General features: G+C 39.9%; 1 protein-coding gene across 3 annotated transcripts in view; it reads right to left on the minus strand.

Annotated features, from left to right (window-relative positions):
- Positions 1-23,637, minus strand: part of SLC3A1 (solute carrier family 3 member 1) — a 36,237-nt gene extending 12,600 nt beyond the window's left edge. The window contains exons 1-5 of one of the 3 annotated variants that reach the window (XM_010997158.3): positions 23,557-23,637; positions 17,365-17,825; positions 13,839-14,018; positions 13,417-13,571; positions 8,371-8,496 (exon numbers count right to left, since the gene is read on the minus strand). In XM_010997158.3, coding sequence (XP_010995460.1) covers positions 8,371-8,496; positions 13,417-13,571; positions 13,839-14,018; positions 17,365-17,794 — 891 coding nt within the window. In that variant the 5' untranslated portion in view covers positions 17,795-17,825; positions 23,557-23,637. Of the gene's footprint in view, positions 1-8,370; positions 8,497-13,416; positions 13,572-13,838; positions 14,019-17,364; positions 17,871-23,301; positions 23,318-23,556 lie in introns of those variants that run through there. The other 2 variants (XM_010997159.3, XM_064494528.1) reach the window with 2 other exon arrangements.
- Positions 23,638-23,895: the final 258 nt, after the last annotated feature.

Genomic DNA, 23,895 nt, shown 5'->3' on the forward strand with positions numbered 1-23,895 from the left:
AGAGACTGACTTGACCTGTATCAGGGCGGTTAAGAGGACCAGGGGACCTTGAAAAGCAGAGGGCACAGGTCTCAGCTCCCCTCCCCACCCCCAGGCAACCCCTCCCAGCTGAGTCTACTCCTGCACCCACCGAGAGCTTCCCTTCTGCAAAGGGCCAGTGGCCCTCCCGCCTCTCCCTTCAGCTCAATCCTTGCTGAAAGGAAGATTTTACAGGAATGTGTGTATATCACATTAGAGCAGAATCACCTGTAATTTAAAGTACTAGGGTGAAGTCGCCGATTTCATCTAGTGGGGGGAACAGAGCTATAGATCCCAAAGGAGCACTGTCCCCCAAATCACTTGTTTGATTTGAAGTGTGTTTTTTCAGAAACAGATTTACAGACTTAGAAAACAAACTTACGGTTACCCCGGGCATAGGGGGTGGGAAAGGATGAATTCGGAGTTTGAGATTTGCAGCTACTATTATATATAAAATAAACAAGTTTCTACTGTACAGCACAGGGAACTATATTCAGTATCTTGTAGTAACATAATGAAAAAGAATATGAAAAGAAATACATGTATGTATATGTATGACTAAAACATTATGCTGTATACCAGAAATTGACACAACACTGTAAACTGACTATACTTCAATTTAAAAAAAAAACACAACAGAAAGAATGAAGTGTGTTTCTTGTATCTACATGTGGATATGGGGTCTCTGGAGTGCTGCAGTTCAAGGGTCCAAAGGTCTCTCTATGCAGAATACAAGGCTTAATACTGCTGTTGTCAATTCCCTTCAAGGTGAGATTTTAAATGGCAAAGCTTGAATAAATTTTTCAAATCTAAGAGAAGGCTCTGCTGCTGACAACCCTTGTCATGAACACAGATGACCTGAATAATCTTAACCTGGCTCTACCCAGTGGAATTTTTATTTGGGGCAGAACGCCCACAGATTTATTCTTACTAGCATCTTTACTCCTTATCAAATTGATTTATACAATAAGTATTTGGGAATCTATATAGGAAACAGAAACAGACTTACAGACATAGGAAACAAACCAAAGGGGAAAGGGAGGGAGGAGGAGCTTGGGGTTAACAGATACAAACTACTATACATAAAATAGATAAGAAACAAGGATTCACTACATAGCACAGGGAACTAACTATACTCAACATCTTGTAATAAAACTCTCATGGAAAATAATCTGAAAAAAAATATATATATATAACTGAATCATTCTGCTGTATACCTGAAACTAACACAATATTGTAAATCAACTATATTTCAATTAAGAAAAAAAAGTATTTGAGTTCTAACTGCGACTAGGCACTTAGCTAAGTCCTGGAATTACAACCGTGAGCAAAATATGATACAACGTAGACACAGTCCTAGGTCTCATGGATTTTTTAGAATCCCCAGCTAGACAAACAGTAAGGCAAAAATGTTTAAACCACAGGTGTGATAAAGTTTTAAAGGAGAGGAACATGGTAATACAAGCCTGCGAAAGAGCAGGATCTGCCTGGGAGATCAGCACAGCGGGAGGGCAGGAAGTGAAGGCAGTTGGTTAGAGATTCAGCCAGAGAAGTCACCAGATAGGAAGGCACCTTATCTGTAGAAAAGGATCTGTATGGAGACTTTCCTCATCTGTGGTCGTGGGCTCAAAGCGCCCACTTAGCATGAAGCTAACCAAGCTTACGTTTCAGGACCCTTCACTGTGTGAGCCCCTTTCTACCCATATTCTTTTCTCCTTCTAAACAAACACTTATTTTTTCTGTGCCTAATTTTATACTCTTTATTTTAAGAAGGCCCCAAATTTTACAAGCTTCAGATCACACACAACCCGGGTCCACCCGCAGGTGGCGCTGTTCTTTACCAGCAGGAACTTTGGAAGAGGATCGGGGTGGGGCTGGGGCACAGATAACCATAATGGATCCAGGCAGCCTCTGACAGAAACGTGGAGAAACATTAAACACCATGCCGTTTGTAAACAGTAAGCTTTTGAGCACTGATTTGCTAGAATAAAGCTACTTATTTTCTTCATGGAGTCCTCATTCATGCTGGGGATCTCAGCATTGCTAACCACTGACCCGACATTAAAGAATGAGAAATGGGCACCCCAGCACAGACATACGGCCTGGCAGGGATTTTCACTGCAGTCCAGTGAGAGGTGTTATCATTGTCTGATGAGACAAAACAGCAAAACCTGGATGCTTGTTTATGAGCGTAAAATTTCAAATGCTGAGGTTTTCACCCAGATAATCTAAAATTTGATCTCGAAAAATATTTGCTTCGTGCTACTTATTCTCAACCAGGTGAAAAAAGAGAGCTCCAGATTTTAATCGTTAACCCTCTCTTTATGCCAATTAAGCTCCCCCAGGGTGCCGGACACGGAAATGGGCACAGAGCCTGATTCCTCCAGGTCTGGGTGACACATGCGGGGACCATGGGACTCTGAGGACAGTACACCATGTCCCCGATTCCGGTCCAACTCCCACAACATCACACAGTCCTGGTTCTTCCACCAGCACATTTTCATTCTTTTCTCCCTAAACAACTCGCTGCTCTGAGTAGAAAAGGGAGTCAGTTGGACATTACTGACACCCATATTCTCAAAACCTTGAGGCAAACCCTTCCTTTTGAGATGACTGAAGTTACTGGGTCCATTTACCTAAAAAGCCAGGCTTGAGACAGACAAAAGCTCTGCTCTTACACGTGATGATATATAAGACACCCTCTTGAGAATGACATAAATCCCAGGTCTCCATCTCAAGAAGGAATGAAACAGCATAGAAGGTCTCAAAAATACAGACAGAAAACTGCATCCTCTGCTTAGGGGCAGAGGAAAGAAAACTGACCCTACTGTTCTTCAGAAATCTTGGTAAAATTCTTTGCTAACTCCTCCAGGAGCAGGACAGAGAGGAAGGCTCAGGGGCTCCAGAATCTGACCCATCTGGGTACCATCCCGTCTGCCCCAGTGTTCAGCTCCCTGAGTTAGGTCATCTGCGTGACCTCGGTAAACCTTAGTTTCCTCATCAATAAAATAATAACCTCCCTTGCAGGGATTTTATGAGGATTAAATGAATTATTGCTGCCAGAGTCAACTGACACTTTGGTCTTTACATTACCTGATCTCTCTGCCATGCTGGACACTGCTGACTAACCTTGTCTTCTAGAAATACTCATGTCCCTTAGCCCAGGATACCACGCTCCTGGTTTGCCCCTCCTCTGTCTGCTCTGCAGTCCTTTAACGATTAATACTCCTCTGGGCTCCATCTTACACCCTCTGTTCATTTCACTTCACAGCTGTATTCACTCATTTATCTACCATTTACTGATTATTTAACAAGTACTTATACAATAAGGAACACACTGTCCTAAGAGCTTCACAAAGGTTAAACCATGGAATCCCGAAACAACCCCATAAAGTATGTACCATTATTGTTCCTATTTTACCATCGAGGGAATTGAGGCACAAGGAGACGATGTACCTTGATGAAGGTCACGTGGCAAGTAAGTGGTGCCTCAGAACTGGAACCCTGTGGCACTCTTATCCATTTGCTGTGCAGCCCTCCTTGGTTTTCATTTTTTAATTGGAGGACCTGCTAACAGCTCATTCCCACAGACCACAATCCACTCGAGCTAAGTTACAACTGGCCCCCTTGTTCAACTCAGCCGGCCCAGTTCTCACACTGATATTACCTGCCTGATCTCTGTGGGCACTGTCCATGTCAACAAACCCCAAAGTTTTATCTCTAGACCAGAACTCCCCTGAGCTCCATGGCATTATATCCAGCTGTCCATTGAACACTCAGATGTCTCACAGACAGCTCAAACTCTACACAACTAAGACCATGCCCACCCACCGCCCCCCAATCTTTCTGTGTCTCCCATCTCAGGAAATGGCACCATCACCCAGTTAACTTTCAAATCTGAAACCTGGGGGTCACACCAGACTCCTCTCTAAAGCCTGATGACTTCTCTGCAACCCCACACCACCCTCACTGGCCTAAAGTCCCCACCATTCTTTCCTGATGACTGCACCACCCACCTCCCCAGTCCCTGTGCCTTTAAACCTGCCTTACTCAAACCCCTCTCCAAAACTAGACTGATTTTTTCCAAATGCAAATCAAAAATTATTTCCCTGCTTTTAAGCCCAAATCTCTACCATGGCCTCCAGTGCTGCTCATGACCTGGTTCCTACCAACCTATCTAGTCTCGTCCAGTCACATCCCTTCTCTGTACATGTGTCTCTTCACTTGGCTCATTTTTATTCATCCTCTAGGTATCACTGCTTCCTCTGAAAACCCTTCCCTAGTCTCTCCTACTTTGCGTCCAGGTGAGGTGCCTGCCTCGCATACTCTGACTTGCCACTGACCCCACTGACATGACCACTCAATGCACTTTGTTGTAATTTCCTGTTGGTCCACCTTGCCCTCCATAAGATAATGTGATAGCCCATGACCGCCACAACCCTGTGTCTGCCTTACCGACCATCAGACCCCTGATGTTTGGTTAATACACAACACACATTGTTAAGTAAGTGAATGATCTATAATGAAGTGTGTGGCATATTGGCAGGGCAATAAATGGGACCGTTATTAGCATGAAGCACAGAGCTGGCTTATAAAGCACAGAGCTGGCTTATAAAGCAGGTAGTAAGTCTGATTTTGAAATGAGCTCCTTGTCCCTAGCAATGCCATGCTCAGTAAGCACAGAGCAGAGCCAACATTTATGCTCTGGAGGCCATCTTAAGCCAGGAGGGCATCTTGGCTCCTGGTCCCCAGCTGCTGTGAACACCCTAACTCAGTGATCCCCATAGTGGGTCCAGGCCAAACGGAGTTTCTTCCCTGCTCTGCAGCTAACCCACTGGGTCTCTTCACCTCTCCAGGGCTCAATTCCCTCCTTTGTCAAATAAGGGATGTGCAGGGCAAATAAAAACTGAAGTGATTGGGGAAAAAATACAATACAAATATAAGCCCCTACCTCCTCTGAGAAGACTTCCTGACTTCTCTAGCTGAAAACGCTCAAGCCCCGGGAGATTCAGGGCAGGGCCGAGGCCCCTAAGGGCCAGTGCATGGGGAAGGACAAAGAGGAGGGAGGAGGGTGCTCTGGGCTCTAAGCCTCAGTTTCCTTCTCTGTAAAGTGGCCCAGGTGGGATGTGCCCTGCACGCCAGCCTCCCAGTGTGCAGAGAAACTGAAATCTGATAGGAATCAGGAGGAAGAAGGCTCAGGCTCTGTGAGCACAAGCAGGAGTCAGTCCAAATGCCTCCCCACCACAAACCCTTGCGGTTGCAAATTATTAACCTGCTTAATTCTGCGGCAGAGATAAGTGCTGCTGGAGGGTAGGAGGGTGTCAGAAGTCCCCTCGTGGGAAAGGTCCCTTTCCAAAAGCAAAGAGCCCTCCCTTCCAGCTTTCAGCCTTTCTTATTTACTTCTAATAGTAAATCTTCTAAACCAGCCTTCCAGAAATGGTTGACCTCTCAACCAGAGGCAGTAATGATTCATCTCAAGAAGGATTCCATCCTGCAGGACTAGTAAATAAGGCTCCTATTCATGTCTTCCATTACTTGAGTGACTGCAAGAGAACAGCTGGGTTAGTCAAAAAATAATTAACGTATTGCAGGCACATTACGGCAAGATCTCTCACACTTGTCTAAACATCTCCAAACAATCCATCACTACTGCCCCAAGGAGCCTGGAGAAATCTGCTGCCTGATAAACCAACTGGTTTACACTCTCCCATTTATGACACTCTCCCATTTATGACTTTCCAGTTGAAAACCTCCTTGCAAAAACTGTGCCGGACAAGTGAAACACACAGAGAGAAACAATGTGCGTCAAATCAGGTGTGGAGTTGTGAATAAGAGCGTGGACTCTGGAATCTCGGTGCCTGGGTTTGAATCCTGTTCCCTCACTCCCAAGGTGGGTGACTTCACCTCTCTATGCCTCAGTTTCCTTCTGTGTAAAATGGTCATAAAATCTCCTAAGTTAGGCTTATTCTAAGCATTACTATAGCAATGCAGACAACGTGGTACTGGCATTAAGGACAGACATACAGATTCATGGAACAGAACAGTCTAGAAATAAATAAACCCTGCCATTGATGATCAACTGATTTTCACAAGGGTTCCAAAACAGTTCAATGATGAAAGAATACGTTTTTGTAAATATGTGTTGCTGGGATAACTGGAGAGCTACATGCAAAGGAATGAAGCTGAAAGTTAAAAGACAACTTACAGAAAGGAAAAAAGTTAATTGCAAATCACATATCCAGAGTATATGAAAAACTCTCATAATTCAACAACAAAAAAAGACAAATAACACAGTTTTTTAATGGACAAATGATTTGAATAGACATTTGTCCAATGAAAATAGACAAACTATAAGCACATGAAAAGATGCTCAACACCATTAGCTACCAGGGAAATGCATGTCCATGAAACACCACTTCACACAGACTAGGATGACTATAATCGAAAATACAGATAGTAACGAGTGTTGGTGGGTGAGGATGCAGAGAAACCGGAACCTTCACACATTGCTAGTAAAAACGTAAAATGGGCCAGCTGCTTTGGAAAACAGTTTCTCAAATATTTAAATACAGATTATAACTATAGATATATATCACAGTCATATAGATTCTGTGTGGTTCCATTTATATGAAACGTTCAGAACAGGCAAATCCAGAGAGGCAGAAAGCAGGTCAGTGGCTGCCAGGGCTCAGGGAGGAAGTAATCGGACCACGGGAGTGACTTCTAATGGATATGGGGTTTCTTTTGGGGGTGATGAAAGTGTTCAGAAATTAGTAGTGATGCTTGTGAATATACTAAAACCATTGAATTATACACTTGAAAGGGGTGAATTTTAGAGTATGTAAATTATAATGCAATAAAACTTATTAAAAACAAAATGAGAACAAAGTAAGGGAAGCAGGTGCCCTTATGACTCCAACGTGGCTGCCTGCGTCCTCTTCCTCCGGCTGACATGGTGAGCTTTAGAAAGGGACCCGCATCTCTCTGATGTGTTCTGTTTGGATCTCCTCCCCGCCACCGCAGCATGCCACCCCAGTAACCTAAAGTCTCGCCCATTATGGCCACAGCAGTAGCAGTAATGATAGCAGTAATATGGCTGATGTGTATTGTGAATTAGGTGTCAGGTTATTGTTGGCACTGCTACCACACAGGTCACCTCACCTGGGTCACTGCGGGAAATCTACTTTGTATGAACCACAGAGGAATCTTCTGTGGCTCTGCATGTCTCCCTTACAAAGCAGTCAAGGCCTTATAGGCTTCAAGGCCCCAGCCTCCTTTCTGCACCCCAGCTCCCTAACTCTCCCTCATTCCACTGCAGTGCACTGGTAGGGTTGCCAGGTAAAACACAGGATGACCAGTTAAGTTTTAATTTCAGGTAAGCAATGAATAATTTTTAAGTAGAAGCAGGTCTCAAATATTACACTATCCATTGTTCATTGGAAATTAAAATTTAACTGAGTGTCCTGTAATTTTATTTGCTGTATCTGGCGGCCCAGTGCACTGGCCTCCAGGTCATTTCTGAAGCACGAAGAGCTCAGTCCCCCCACCCCCAAGAGAACTGTGCATTTGCTCTTCTCTCTGTCTGAAATTCTCTTCCCCCAGATGTTCACAGGGCTCCCCTTCAAACATCAGGTTTTTGTGCAAACAGGACCTCATCATAGTGTCTGTGAACCAACTTCTCCCTGGCACTCCAAAGCTCTTTACCCTAAACCTTCATCAGCACCTGATGTGTTATATATTCAGCTGCTCGTTGTCTGCCTTCCCCTCGGTATGCTGGGAATTCCTTGCGGGGAGGGCGCCTTTCACTCACGGCCGCATTCCCAGTGCTGAGAATGGGACCCGGCGCGGCGCAGACAGTAAGTTAATACTTACTGAGTGAACACAGAAGTGTTGTGCATGAGTTATCTCACCTCATATTCCCAAAAGTCCTCTGAGACAAAGCCTGCCATCGATTATGTTTCATAGATGAGGGATCCAAGACACAGAAAAGCCCAGTAACTCACCTAGAAGTCCCCTGCAGCCGATGGTGGGGCTGGGTCCAGTCACGGGAGCTGGATCCCAGAGTCCCGGTCTGGCCCACCTCACCGCACCAGCTCATCACAGGCAGAGGGGCAACTCAGAGCTAAGGTAACAGGTGTTTCCCTCTCCCTCCCATTTCAATTCTTTGGGGTTAGAGGAAGGAGTGGGCCACCGACATGCCTCAGAGTCTCTATTGGCATCAGGCACCCTAATCCCAGAATTTAGTTACACTGCCTGGTTTTGCCCGCACAATTACTGTTCAACATAAAGCGTATCGAATAACCACTTAAGCACCTGTGTAATGGAGAAGTTTGTGTGGATGGCTATACTCACTTTTATTTCTTCTTGAACATCAGGATTACGGAAATTTAAATCAGGTTGCTCTTTTGTAAACTGGTGAAAATAGCATTGGTTTCGTACTCCATCAAAGTGCCAACTGGAGTTTCCATATACACTTAACTTGCAAACAGAAAATAGCACACTCGTTACTTAGCATAGTTCCTATGACAACATCACCCACAAAGAAATGATCGCTGCCATCCCTGGCCCCATGCAGACTGAGTGACTGCACAAAGTCCCAGAATCTTCCTTATAACAAAAGCAGTAGGTAAATTAATTCCCTAAAATGCCACCTGCTGGCCTAATAATGCCCCACAAATGAGGCTGTGATGTGTCTGTACGCAGGAGCTGTTCATAACAACCACAAAATCACACCAGTGCTCTCAAACGCAGGACAAGGTCAACTTAAGGAGTAGACATTTCTAATACATTGTCTTGAACTTTCTGTCCAGGCTCTGGACTCCTGTTTGTGAAGAAAAGCAAATGATGGTCAGTTTAGGAGAAAGACACATTCCATTGTCTTGGAGCTTGAATCCAGGTAGAGTGAGTAAACTGTATCCTCAGAAAAGTGTTAGGATCATTCAATTTAAAACTCTACTAGTCCTCGGAGAAAAAAGAAACCTAACAACTTTGAGCACTGGTACCCAGCAGCCTTTGCTAAGCTTTCCTCCTCATAGAGATGCTCACGTCCTTGGCTCCATGATTGGCCCTCACTGCACTTCTCAGTCTCCTCTGAGGGTCCTTAAATGTGAGAGTTCTCTGTCTTGGGACATTTGTCCATTTCATGCTAAAGAGAACATCTGGACAACATTCAAACATTGAGGGATTTTGCATAAATATTATCTTTTTATTGGAAGACCTTGCCACACTGGAACAACCAGCCCAAGCTAAGAAGTAGACTCTGTCTTTCAAGGAAACGTGCCCTCGCCACCTCACCTCATGGCCCACCTGGATATACACCAGGATAAGATTTTTACAGTATATATAGCCAAGAAAAGATCAGTATACAGAATACAAAAAAAAAAAGAAAGAAAGAAAGAAAGAAACCTCCTCAAATCTATTTCAAAGGGACAAAAATATTCAACAAAAAATTGGGGAAAGAAACCATAAGCAGGTGTTGCACAAAAATGGAAGCTCAAATGAATAAATGTATGAAATGATGTTCCACATCATTAGTAATTAAATAAATTCCACATTAATAATTAGTAATTAGATAAATAATCAGTAGCATTTAGATATATGTAAAATTAATACCTCAGTGTGATATCAAGTTATGTTTCCCTGGTAAAAATTACAAAGTATGGCAGTACCAGCAATTAATGAGATTATTATTTTTTTGTTTTTAGAGATTGAGGCTGAATTTACTCGCAAATTAATTTGTAATAGAAAGCTAAACTTTAAGCTGTTCTATTTTATGGTTAGTAAAATTATTTTTTTCATCTTTATTTCATTTTTTCATCTTTAAATAATTCTTTTTAAAATTTATTCTTATGGAAGTATAGTTGATTTACAATTTGTATTAGTTTCAGCAAAGGGGTTCAGTTATACATATACATGTATATATTCTTTTTCAGAGTCTTTTCCATTATAAGTTATTACAAGATACTTAAGTTTCCTTTGCTATTATACAGTAGGTCCTTGTTGTGAGAGTATGTATTTTTTTAATCCTGCTGGAGGAGATATAAACAGGTACAACCGCTTTGATCATCAGTTTGGCATTATCTGGTAGCACTGAGCATGCAGTATCCTGCAACCAGCAATTTCACTCCTAGCCATTTGCTTTAAAGAAGCTTTTGTACCTGTGCCCCAGGAGAAAGAGATTAATGAGAATGTCACAATGTTTACTTACTATTGTTAGTAACAGTAAAAACTGGAAACATTCCAACTGACCATCAGTGGAAGAGTAGATAATTAAATCATGAGAGAGTCACACAACGACTATTAATTATACAACAGTGAAAATGTGTGAACCACAGCTACCAGAAATTATGTGAGTAAACATTAAAACACTAAGGGAAAAAAACTAGTTATAGAAGACTACATGTAGCATGACACTTCTCATAAAGTCAAAACTGAAGAAACTAAATAATAAATTTGTTAAAAAAAATACATATCATATGTAGTAAGGCAAAACAAAAAGGACTTGGAAAACCCCAAAATTTAAGATCTTGGTTACCTCTAAGAGGAGGCGTGGGGATGGACAGGGAGGAGCCCTCAGGTGCATTCAGCACTGTGGGTGACGTTCAAGTTCTTAATTTGGGGATGGGTTCACTAATTTTCACTATATTATTATTTTCCCTAGCTTAGATATATAGCACATGTATTTTTATACAGTTTTTATTCAGGTATAATTGAATACACATATTTAACTGCACATATTTCAAGTGTAAGCTTTGATCAGTTTTGGCATATTACTCACATGAACTTCTCACCATTATCCAGTGAACATATCCATCCATAATCCATAATCCCACTCTTCTCCCCAACTCCCTCCTATCCCCAGACAACAAGTAATTTGCTTCCTGTCACTAGAGATGAGTTTGTTGAATCTTCTAGAATTTTATGTAAGTAGAATTATATAGTATATACTCTTTACCAGCTTCTTTCACTCTGTAGATATTTTGAGATTCATCCATTTTGTTACTTGTCATCAACAGTCCAATCCTTTTTATTGCTGAGTAGTATTCCATTGTATGGCTGTATAGGGGTTTCTACACCTATCATATGTTATGTGTATTTTTATAAGTATCAACTATCACCAAAAAAAACCCCACAATCCTGGCTACAGTGGAGAAATGATGGAAGGATGAAAGAACTGAATACCAAAAGATGCAGCTGTTACAGCCTATGGGCACAAGATGATATAGTCTGAAGTACAGAATGGCCATCATCTAAAAGTCCACAAACGATAAATGCTGCAGCGGGTGTGGAGAAAAGGGAACCCTCCTACACCATTGGTGGGAATGCAGTTTGGTGCAGCTGTTACGGAAAACAGTATGGAGAGTCCTTAAAAAATTTAAAAAAGACTTACCATGTGATCCAGCAATCCCACTGCTGGGCATATATCTGGAGGGAACTCTAATTGGAAAAGATACATGCACCCAAATGTTCACAGCAGCTCTATATACAATTACCAAGACATTAGGAAGCAACCTAAACATCCATCAACAGACGACTGGATAAAGAAGTTGTGCTATATTTATACAATGGAATATTACTCGGCCATAAAAAAGAATAAAATGCCATTTGCAGCAACATGGATGGACCTAGAGATCGTCATTCTAAGTGAAGTAAGCCAGAAAGAGAAAGAAAAATACCATTTGATATCACTTACATGTGGAATCTAAAAAAAAAAAAAAAAAGACACAAATGAACTTATTTACAAAGCAGAAGCAGATTCACAGACATAGAAAACAAACTTAGTTACCAGGGGGGAAAAGGGGTAGAAAGGGATAATTGAGAGTTTGAGATTCACAGATGCTAACTACTATATATAAAATAGATAAACAACAAGTGTCTACCGTATAGCACAGGGAACTGTATTCAATATCTTGTAGTTAACTATAATGAAAAAGAAAATGAAAATAAATACATATATGTATATGTACAGCTGAAACATTATGCTGTACACCAGAAACTGACACAACACTGTAAACTGGCTATACTTCAATTAAAAAAAAATTATTTTTAAGGCAGACTGTGCAGCTAGACTAACTAGATCCAGCCCTCAGCCCTTTCATGTATTAGCTGTGGCGCTTAACATTTCTCTGCCTCCATCTGCTCATCTGCCAAACAGGAATTAAAGCCTAACTCATAGGATTGTAGGGTGGATTAAATGAATTAATGAATACAAAACACTTAGCACAGAGCCTTGCATATAAGCCTTAAGCAAATGTTTGCTAATGTCATTATCATTTTAAAAAGTGGTGGACTGAGGAAAAGAAAAATTAGCAAGGTAAAACTGCCAGGACTTGCAGATGACGTGTTCACCAGGCTGAATATTAGTGCTACTCACGGAACCTGGGATCTGGGAGGTTGAGGGGAGATCACACAATCAGCTTTGATATGTCATCTGAGTGCCCTTGGGTCATCTAAATTTGATGCCCGGGAGTCAGCCTCGTTAAATGTTTATGGAGGTCAAAAAGAGAGAAGGCAGCACTGGGGTGGGGAGAGATGACCCAGAATGGGTGTAAGGACTGACCTGGGACAGGTGTAGAATTGCCAAATAAAATACAAGACATCCAATTAAATCTCAGTTTCAGATAAACAATGAATACTTTTTTTAGTATTAGTATGTCCCTTGCAATATTTTACACTAAAAAAGTATGCATGGTTTGTCCAAAATTCAGATTTTGGGGGGGCTTCCTGGATTTTTACTTGTATATCTGGTAACCCCAGACAGGCAAGACACAGTCTTTACTGCCAAAGAAGTGAGAAGGAAAAGCAGGGGAAGAGGGGGCAGGCAGGTCTGATGGCTTCCGTTCTCTCTTTGAAGTAGAGTTTGTTGCTGAGAATGATAAGATGGGGAGAAGGCAGGTAGGATGTTTGAAGAGAAAGGAGGGCATGTAGATTAGTTGGATTTAGTAAAAGTCCCAAAAAGACTGAATGGCTCAGTTCAGGCCAGGGCTCTGACACCAAGGTTCAGGCAAAGAGAAAACGGATGGTTGGGCTCATTCACGGCTAGTGCTTTGCTGCAGAGGGGAGTCAAAAAGTCAGAGTGGCAAAGGAGTCTGGCGGGTAGCTAGACAGTTACTGAACTAATAGGATGTGGAAGCTGGACAGTGTAGGGAGTAACAGGAGGAGAGGCCAATAGAGAGCATGGGGCTCATTTGCTAGAACACAGCAGCTCTACAATGAAATGAAAAATACACATGATTAGGAGACTTGGGACTTCATTTCTATTTCCTTGGGAAACTTGTTCCCCTTCCCATAAACGTATACCCATCAATTATTTCCTTTAAAAAGGCTTTATAAATAAGCGGTTTAATCACTGAAGATCTGCCCTTTTTCCCTTTGTAAACCAGGCACGTTGGTACTTACCCAGTTGTTGGGTGGTGTGGTGGTGCCATTTTTGTGGGTACAGTCATGCCAGATATAATAATCAGTATATTTCCCTGTCCGGGTCCGACTCCATTGAAACCAAGCATGTTTATCACTGGTGTGGTTTGGTATGAAATCTATTATTAATTTTAAACCTAATGAGTGAAAATATTTCAAATGTTAGGAAAAAATTATATTAGACTAATACATGACAGTTAAAGAAAAAATGCTTTAAGGTAAGCATTTGGAGAAATGCTTTTTTTAGGGGTGTAGGTAATTAGGTTTGCTTATTAATTTTTTTTTTAATGGAGGCACTGGGGATTGAACCCAGGACTTTGTGCATGCTAAGCATGCACTCTACCACTGAGCTATACAAGAAATATTTTTCTCAACCCATCCCACCCACCTTCCATTCAATTTACCTTTATCATGTATGGCTGCAACCAGATTCTCAAAATCTTCCATTGTTCCAAAAATGGGATCGATTTCTCGGAAGTCTTCAATAGCATGTCGGAAATCTTTAAGGGATGATTTATAAAATGAAGTAATCCAAACAGTTTTTACATTTAAAGTTGCAATGTAGTCTAGTTTATCTTGAATACCTTAAAGAAATAATCAAGGCCATGAGAAATTAAAAAATTAAGTTTGGGGTTTTTTAGCTGAAGGATTAAAAGTAAAAGGAATATGCCTAAGATCAAAGCATTTATACTGAGACAGAAATATTTGGAATTTTGTTGAATTGGGGTGACATTCAAACAGCAAAGTCTAGTTCTACAAAACAACAGCAAGTTAGTCTTCTAGCAATAGTCTTTGACTTTTAATATAGATGTATAACATTAAAAAAATTTCTCTGTGGCTTGTTCATATCTTATATTTAAAACCAACACTACAGTATTGTTAATTTATTCTACACATGGTTTTTGAACATCCAATCCAGGCCAGATGCTGGGCTAAGTGCCAATGTACAAATAATAGTATATGGTCCCTGATGGTCACATGGTCTAAGCTGCAGTGTCCAGTGTGTAGCCAGTGCCACATGTGGCTACTGAGCACTTGCAGTGCGACTAATCTGAAATGAGAAGCACTGTAAATGTAAAACGCACACCGGACTTTGGAGACCCAGTACGAAAAGAAAGACTGTAAAATAGCTCATTCATATTTATATAAAAATATAAAATTTAATAATAAATAATGATAAAATATAAAATAATAAAATATTAACACATAAACAGAATAATAAAAAGTTCTATTTATATGTTGAAATGATACAGTGAATATGCTGGATTAAACAAACTAGATTATTAAAGTGAATTTTACTTGTTTCTCTTTTACTTTTTCTTCATGTGGCTTCAGGAGAATTTACAATTACATATGTGGTTCACATTCTGTTTCCTTTGGACAGTGCTGAAGCCAAGAATTTATACAGAAGAAAATTCTAGATTTGGCTGAGAAGAGATACAGGAATGAACCTCTCTGTACTTGGGACCTTGGAGGATAATTAGCAGATAGTCTGGGGTTTATGCTTCTAGCTCAGAGTCCTAAACGCAGATTCACAGGTAAATCTAGTACTCAGTCTCCAGTAACTTTCTGTGGGACCCTCATTGGTTTCCTACAATCAGAGCCTGTCAGAGGTCACTGAGACCAAAGCACAAAGTCCCCTGACTCCTGGCCTTGGGTCTCTTCCCCTATAACAGGCTGCTTGTTTTTGTCCTCATCATAAACATACCTCAGTTCTCTCACTTAGGGTGTGTGTTAACAGGCAACAAAAGAATTGTGATTTAAGTCAGAGCAACAATACCTTAAATCAAAACTAGGCACAGAGGAACAGGATGGTAAAAACAAAGAGGCTGAACAGACACGAAATAAGCATGGGATCCCAGCCCACACTCCAGGGGACAAAAGGCAACTGCCAAAACCAGACTGAACCCTGGAACAGTTTCTTCAAATAGTAACAAAATCCCTTCAACTCTGTATTCTCTGCTCAATTCTGCTGTAAACCTGAAACTGCTCTAAAAAAATAAAGTCTACTAAAAAAAAATAACAAAATCCCTTCATCCTCAAGGAAGAACACCTATGGATTAAAGGAAGCAGCCAGTCCAGTCCCTCAAGGAGAAATTATTAGAAATGACAAATGTGAGAGGTGATTAGAAGCTGCCCTGTGTGTGAGAATTTGGGGTCTATCTAGAAGATTACAGTGGGAGGGCAAGCAAGTGAGGAGTGCATCTTTGGGTTTAGGGTTTGGGCTCTATTCCATCAAAATATCACTTTTGCTAAGCGCTTACTCTGTAAGAGGCAGCAGGTGCTCGGGCCATGCCCGGGATGGGGGAGTTGGAAAGAAGTGACTCAGATACGTTTCAAGGTAGTATCAGAGGTACAACAAACACAGTCCAAAGCATCACTGCACCGCTTTGTGGGGGAGCGAATGATTAATGAAGGAAGTGGGTTTGAACTGCACCTTGAAGGACAGATAATATTTCAATTAGTTAAGATGCAGGATGATTTTTAAAAGGGAGAAAAATGATATGAGTATGACCGAGAAAAGTCTTTAGTTTGTTATGAAGGAAAACTGGAGACTGCTAGAATGCATCTGTAACATTTTCCAGTTCAATTCAGCCCATTCCAACTTCCTCCACTCTATTAAATCATTCTGTTTTGTCTCCTTCAAACCAAATATCATTATCAGAAATTACCTTATTAGTTTATTTGTTCCTTATTGTTGCCCTTAACTAGGATAACCATATCAACCAATTAGCCTGGGGCAGTTCCAGTGTATGGTTTGTTTCTTGGTTGAGCAATAAATTATTACGACATTCCATACATAACACATTAGGAAATTAGTAGTATTAACTGATTGTGGTCCTTGGACTCCTTAATCAGTAGAAATTAATAAGAGGCCAGAGGGGGAATTCAGCAAGGCTTTGGGGCTCTTCCTGCTGCATGAGGGAATGAAAACAAGTAACAGGTGCCCTTGCTTGCTCCCTGAGTCGGGGCGAGCTGGTTCTTCAAATGGGGTGAGGGTAGGGGTGGGTCAACGGGCTGGGCCAGAGGGGTGGCTTAGGTGGTCTGCCTACTGCCTCGGTGGTGCTGAGAGCAGGGATCATGCGCAGTGCCCTTTTGCTGCCAGCACTCAGATGTGACAGTTGGGTTTTGGCCTTTTTGTATCTTAGTGTTCATAATTTGCTCAACTGTGCATGCCTGCAGTTCTGTTTAGTCCCTTATAGTTTCTTTGTATTCTGTTGCTCAAGGAGACGTTTGTCAGGTGTATAAGTGCAAGCACACTGGTAGAAGGTCCCAGGTCCCAGCCTGTCTTGTTAGCATAATTTTAAAGAGTCATTTTTCCTTCTTTTTTATATTAATATGGATATTATTTTAAATAATCCTTAATCCAACTTTTGACCAATCCACTGCTTTGCCTGTTTTTTCTTTCCTTCATTTCTCAGGATTTAAGATTTAAAGACTCAGCCCATACCCTTTAAATATATCACTTAATCTTTTCCTAAAATATTATTAACACTTCGTTCGTTAATAAGAAACCCTCAGCCAGATTGCCAAACTAGCCACTGCTCATACTGGGAAAGGAATTCTAAACAGTCACTCTGAGATAATCAACTCTAAAGCGCAGGGAAGCTGAACACATTTCAGGAAGGAACCTGCTCATACAAGAAGTTGGAATTGATGACCAAGTAAGCATAGGTTTGCAGTGGGCAATAAAATAAACAGCTCTTTTGGAGCTCAAAGGGCTCCAGGAAACAACACCATCATACGGGAAGAATTGCTGGATTCTGCTGAGTGGCTTTTTTAAGTATCATAAACAAAGAAAACTTAGTGTGACCAGTCATACAGGATGGAATGTCCTTACCACACAACCTAGGCGTAATTAGCTCTCAAGGAAAAGAGCCGTAAACCAGCCTCATTCCGACCCCGCCCTAAACCCTCCGGGGCACTCACCTTTTAGATCTCCGTTCCCATCCTTGTCGCTGTCCTTGAAAGACCTTGGGTAGATCTGGTACATAGGTCCCGCCTGCCACCAGTCCAGACACTTTGGAGAGATGGCAATGATGGCTATGGTGGCCCCGATGAGCACAAGCACAGAGGCCACGGTGAGCCAAAAGAGGACCTCCCGGGGCACCCGGTAGTGGGCCTGGCCTGAGAACAGGAACAGCACCTCCTTGGGCATCCCGGCGTAGGGCCGGACGTCCTTCAGGTCGGGCCCCGCGGGGCCGAGGACGTCCACGGTGTCGTGCTGCGGGCTGTGCTCCGGGCTGCCTGGATCCGAGTTCCTCTCCAAGGTGTCTTCATTTTGGACAAACCCGTTGTTTGTCCGGCCTCCCTTCATACTCATTCCAATGGAGACACTGGTGCTTTTCTCCTCAGCCATGTCTCACAATCTTACCCCTCGGAGTGCCTTCCTGCAGCAACAAAGGTGAGAAGGTAACTTGCTGAAGTGCTTGGTCCTATTAATGAGCTTTGTGTGGTTTATGAATAAACCTGGGCTGGACAAAGTCCAGCCAAGGAAGGAAGGGTAAAGGTAAAGGGGGTTTAAAAAAAATTCTCTTTACACTTGTGAGGCTGATGGCAGCTACAGCCACAACACTGAGGGATTCCAATCTAGACTGGTACAGGGGCACAGAGGAGGGGAGACGGGAAGGGGAGACAGGACTCCACTGCAGTTTCAGATGTTACTTGGTTGGGTACACCCCAGCGTTCACAGCAGCATTCTTTGTAACAGTTAAAAGGTGGAAACAAGCCAAGTGTCCATCAATGGATGAATGGACAAACAAATGTGATTTACACATTTCAAAGGAAAGAAATTCTGACTGTGCTACACAAGGATGAACCTTGAAAACATTATGTGAAGTGAAAGAAGCCAGACTCAAAAGGGTAGAAATTGATTCCACTTTTATGAGGTACCTAGACAAAGTCAGAGAGACAGAGAGTAGAAGGGTGGTCACCAGGGGCTGGAAGGAGGTGGGTAATGGGGAGTTCTCTTTAACAAGTACAAGGTTTTCATTTGGGATGATGAAAAAGTTCAGGAGGTGGTTGCACACCAATGGAAATGTACTTAACGCCATTGAATTGTACACTTATAAATGGTTAAATTGATAAGTGTTATCTATATTTTACAATAATAAAAAATAGCTTAAAGTTTTTTTTCTTTTTAGCTAGGTATGAGAAAAAGAAACAGTGAATTTTGCAAGGGGAAACAGGCATTTCTTTATTTTTTGTTTTGAAGGTCTCTTCTGTTCCTACAAATCCTAGAGGAAGAGGATCTGGAGACAGGGAACAACAACACCTTTGTTACTGAAGCTAATTTTATTTTATCTCAGTTCAGGCCAACTCTATAAATATCCATTTGTACACTCAGTTTGACCCCAGGTGCCTTCAGTCTTATTTCCTATCTTCAGAAAAGAAAATGGCCGTCCATTCTTAGAAGCAGTCTCTGAAGCAGGGATGTCAGAATGGGGAAGGATTCTCTGTTCTAGCAAGTTCAAGTGTTTTATTATAGGTGATCAATTCTGAATACAAGCACTAAAGAGCTGTTTAATCATTAACAAGTATAAAAGACAAATTCGCGACCCTGAGGAAACTGCATTAAAGTTAGGTGTGCTTTCCTAGAAGACCATGCAAGTCCTAAAATAATGTGATGATTCATGGTTTCCATTCAATCAGCGGTACAAATAATAAAGAGCCCTATGACTTATCTGACCAAATAACAAGATTTTTTTTCTTTTACACAAGGAAAATTATATGATTTCCTAATATTAGTTATTTTGTAGAGTGACATAGAAGCAGTAGAATAAAATAATTGGTACAGAGGAATGAGTTATTAGTTTTTGGCCAAATTATTTTAAAAAACGAGTTAAGTCCCAATACCTAGCTCGTTGAATGCATCCAACAAGTGGTGCTGCTCATCATTATTAATTATGCAGATTGTATGTTTTTTAAAAATCTGAAGAATTTAACTTTTATGTCTTGAAATTGCTCTATCTCTCAAACATATAATGAGAATTTTCACAACAGAAGCTAATTTTTGAAAAGCAGTTACTATTTGGGGAAGAAAAAAACATATGCAGAAATACCTATACTTTTAAAATATTTTAAAATATTTATAAAAATGAATAACTTTTCATTATAAATCATTTAATTTTAAGTGTTCAATCATAAAAATGCAAAGAAAACTCTACATCATAGCAATACACTTTTATGACAGAAATGCTCCATTTGACTTCTCCACTTTTTTTTTTTTTTTTTTTAGTAGAGGCACTGGGGATTGAACCTAGGACCTCGTGCATGCTAAACATGAGCTCTACCCCAGAGGTCTACCCACCCCCCTCCACTTCCCCACATTTTATTTAAAATAACAATAACAACAATAAGACTGCACTTCAAGAATATACACACTAGAATCTTTTAAAAAATAATCTGGAATAATTGTCTGGTCTCTGGCGGGAGGATTTTTTTTTTTTTAACAATAAAAGCAATCTTTAAAACAAAAGAAGATTGAATTGATTGAATAAAATTTTCTAATTTGTTTTATCACAAGGCATACTAATTGAAGAGCATATGGCAAATTGGGAAATTGGTAATAAGTATGCCAAACATTTTAACATTAAAGTTGTGTATATGTTGTTAGACATGTACACATATATGAAATTTCATGATACCAATTAAAAAAATATAAATACCCATAGCAACTTGGAAAAAGGAATGTAAACAGACATTTCACAGAAATCAACTCACTAATATTCGAGAAATAGGTAAGCATTTTCAATCACACTGGCAAAGAGCTTCTAAAAGATAATAGTACGGGGAAGGATCCAGTGTTGACATCATAATTCTGGAAAGTAATTTGGCAATGTGTAGCATGAGTTTTAACATTTTCAGAGTAATAAATGATGCTAGCTCTACCAGATTTTAAAATAACTCCAGAAAAATGAAGAGTTGATACTAAAGAGGGACAGGTCAAAAGATCAATTAAACAGATTGGAGTCATCAAAAGTAGACCCCTATACAGAAGGAAATTTAGAATATGAAAAGCGAGGAAATTCGTGGGGAAAAGAAAGATTATTTAGTAAGTAATGTTGGACAATTGGCTAGCTATTTGGAAAAGAAAATAAAGCTATATAGGTTACCTTATTCTTTACATCAAAATAAGTTCCATGTGGATCACATTTAAAAGTAAAAAATAAAACTGTAAAAGTGTTAGACAGAAATCTGTGTATTTAAAAAATAATCTTAAGAGTTGGAAAGTCTTTTTAAATATAATACAAAATACAAAACCTTGACCACATGAAGGAAAAGATGGATAAATTTTATTCCAAAAATTAGAAACAAACAGAACAGTCCACAAAGATAAAAGGCAAGTGGCAAACCAGAAGAAAGTATTTGTAACACATATGACAAGCTAAATTCCATGATATAGAAATTGATTATACAAATTAACACCAACAAATAGAAAAATAGACAAAAGATATAAACAGTTGACAGGAAAGAAATACAAGTGGTTAATAAACATAAAATATAAATTTCACTCAAAATTAAATAGAAACAAAAATTTAAAGGATATACTATTTTTAAACTATTATGGCAAAAATGAGAAATCTTGAAAATACCCAGCATCAAAAAATATATAGGGAACTGGCACTCTTATACATTTGTGGTAGGAATATAAATTAGTGCAACTTTTGTGTAGAACAGTTTGGGAGTATATATTAAAATTATAAATTTCATAACCTTTGACTCAGAAATTACACTGCTAAAAATTTATCTTGATGATGCAATGAAGAAGATATATGTTCAAGAATGTATTATAGGAAAGAACAAATCTGACTCCATGTTGGATCTGTTTCTTTTATTTTAACCTTTGTATTCTATTGCTCTTGCTACAAGTTAATCACTAAAGGGATGTTGCCTATAACTTAAAGTATATATAATGGCCATCTCTGGGAACCCTGCCTCCCATGCCTGAGCCTTAAGCTAAAATACCTTTCTTTAGCTCACTGAAAACATCCTGACCAGGCCCACCTATGAACAGCTGCAGGAAAGAAGAAATTAATACATCTCCTCCAGAGTCTGGCTGCAACCAGATCACATTTTTTACTTTACTTCCTCACATCACCCCCAACCCCCTGCCTTTGTTCTGTAAAAGAAGCTAGCAGCCAAACCTGGGCAAGGTGGTTCTTTGGGACACCAATTCACCACCTTCTTGGTCTGCTGGCTTTCTGAATAAAGTCACTATTTCTTGCCACAACAACTCACCTCTCGATTTATTGGTCTGTCCTGAGGTGAGCAGTACAAGCTTGGACTCAATAACAGATGTACACAGCGACAAAATTGGAAACAATCTATACAGAATCATTTAAATAAATCACAGCATATTCAGACAATGGAATCCCAAGTAACTCCTATAAAGAGTGAGTTTATCTAGGCTGATAAGGAGAGTATGTATAATATCAGAAAAATGGCATATGCATTTGTGCATGCATGTTAAATTTCAGCTACTAGTTGCCTGGAGACTGAGAATAAGAGATGAGGATGATAATCTTTGGACTTTTACTTTTCACTTTACTCTGAGTTATTTGTCCTCAGCATGTATGACTTTCATAATAAAGAGAGAGGAGAAAATGTTTATATCCTTTAACTCAGCAGTTCCACTTCTAAAACTCTACCTTAAGGAAATAATCCAGGGACAAAAATTTATGAATAATAAGGCTTATTAATTATGGTATTATTTATAATAGCAAATACTGGAGATAGCCAAAATGTTCAATGACACAAGACTAGCTAAGTAAATGATTATATATCAATATTATAGAATATTAGTCCTTGAGTATAGTATTAAAGACTTCTAATGACATGGAAGAAATCCACGTTAATGTGTTGAGTGGGGAAAATGCAGGATATAAAGTAGCTATCCCAATTATGTAAAAAAAAAATTTATCTATGTTTGGAAAGTCCTATTAGAAAATATGTTTAGAGTGTTTATCTCTGGGTTCTAAGATTATGAGTGATACTCATTTTGCTCTTTAAACTTTTCTGGATTTTTCTAATTTTTCTATAATAAATATGTATTACTGTTCCATTGGAAAAAATTAAGTTAGGGAACCCTGAGCTTGGAATCTACCTAGAACTTCCAGTCAGGCGGGAGATTTCGGTGTAAGGTGACTCCTCCTAGCATCAGCCACCCCAGAACTCGTAAACATCCCATACTCAGAAATCAACGGAAGAGAAAAAAGCAAACTCCCAAAAGCTGAAAGAAAACATAGATTCAATAAACGAGTATGAAGCGCTGGAGGGAAGAGTAAATTGACCATAAACAGGAGAAGATAGCCACAAAGTTAAAAATTGCAAGCAAGTACAAAGGTATCAGTGTTACTTTCAAGGAGACAGAAGGAAATGCTGATTGCAGAGAGCCAAGCACACTACCTGTTAACTTGCAAACATGAATAAGGAACAAGGACACCGAGGAAGCTTTAAGAAATAACTCAGATAATCAGAACAAAGAATCAGCGATAATGAAATGAAGATAAACTCCCTCAGTAAATTCAAATCCCAAGTGAGTTAGTACTCAACCATAGTAATAAGCAAAGAAGAATGAAGTATCTAGAAAACAGGTAATACAACAATGGGGGATATCACAGGACCCAGAAACGTCTTGCAGTTAAACAAACAAACATACAAAATGCGGTAATCAATGGGGAAAAAAAGTATTTTTATATTATATATATTTTAAAATGTATATATTAAAATTAATTAAACGAATTTTAAAGCCATCCAGTCACAAAAACTTCCACTCAGCAGCAAACCCATCAAAGTAACTTGCACCACGTAACATGTCAGATTAGTAAACATTTTAAATAGAAGGATTTTCCATATTGCATTTACCTGTTCACAGCCTCTGTGACCAGAGCATAGAAGCTGCTGCATTGTCATCTTTAAGTTCCCAGCAGCTAGCTCAGTACCTGGTACATTATTAAATGAATAAAAGAAGAGTTATTTAAAGACAGATAGATCTAACCCTATGCTGAAGAAAAAAGGAGGAGGAGGAGGAAGACGGGGAGCAGGAGGGGGAGAAAAAAAGAGAAAAAGTACATTCTGCACAAAAATGTAGATTTTTGTCTCTGAGCCAAATGTTCTTACCTTGATACAGTTTCATGAGTGAAATTTTAAGTCAGAGAAAGTAAGATTCAAGCCTTCCTCCACCACTTGCTCTGTGCTTGATCTTAGACCAAATATTCTGTCAGACTTTATAACCTCAGCTGCAAAATTAATTTGGTTCTGGGGTTAAATTTTTAAGTATAGCTCAGAGTACAATGTTTCTGAAAACAGTTCTAATTAGAAGGAAACAGAAAAATAGATGTAGCCCAGCTAGAGAGGAAAGTTCAACTTACATAACCATTGAAGTCAAAAGAAAATATTTAAACATGTTTTACTGGAAGTTGAACTATTTTTAAATGTTTTTATAACCAAATAACAAAA

Source organism: Camelus dromedarius, chromosome 15 (assembly GCF_036321535.1).
Source record: "Camelus dromedarius isolate mCamDro1 chromosome 15, mCamDro1.pat, whole genome shotgun sequence".
Classification (NCBI taxonomy): Eukaryota; Metazoa; Chordata; class Mammalia; order Artiodactyla; family Camelidae; genus Camelus; species Camelus dromedarius.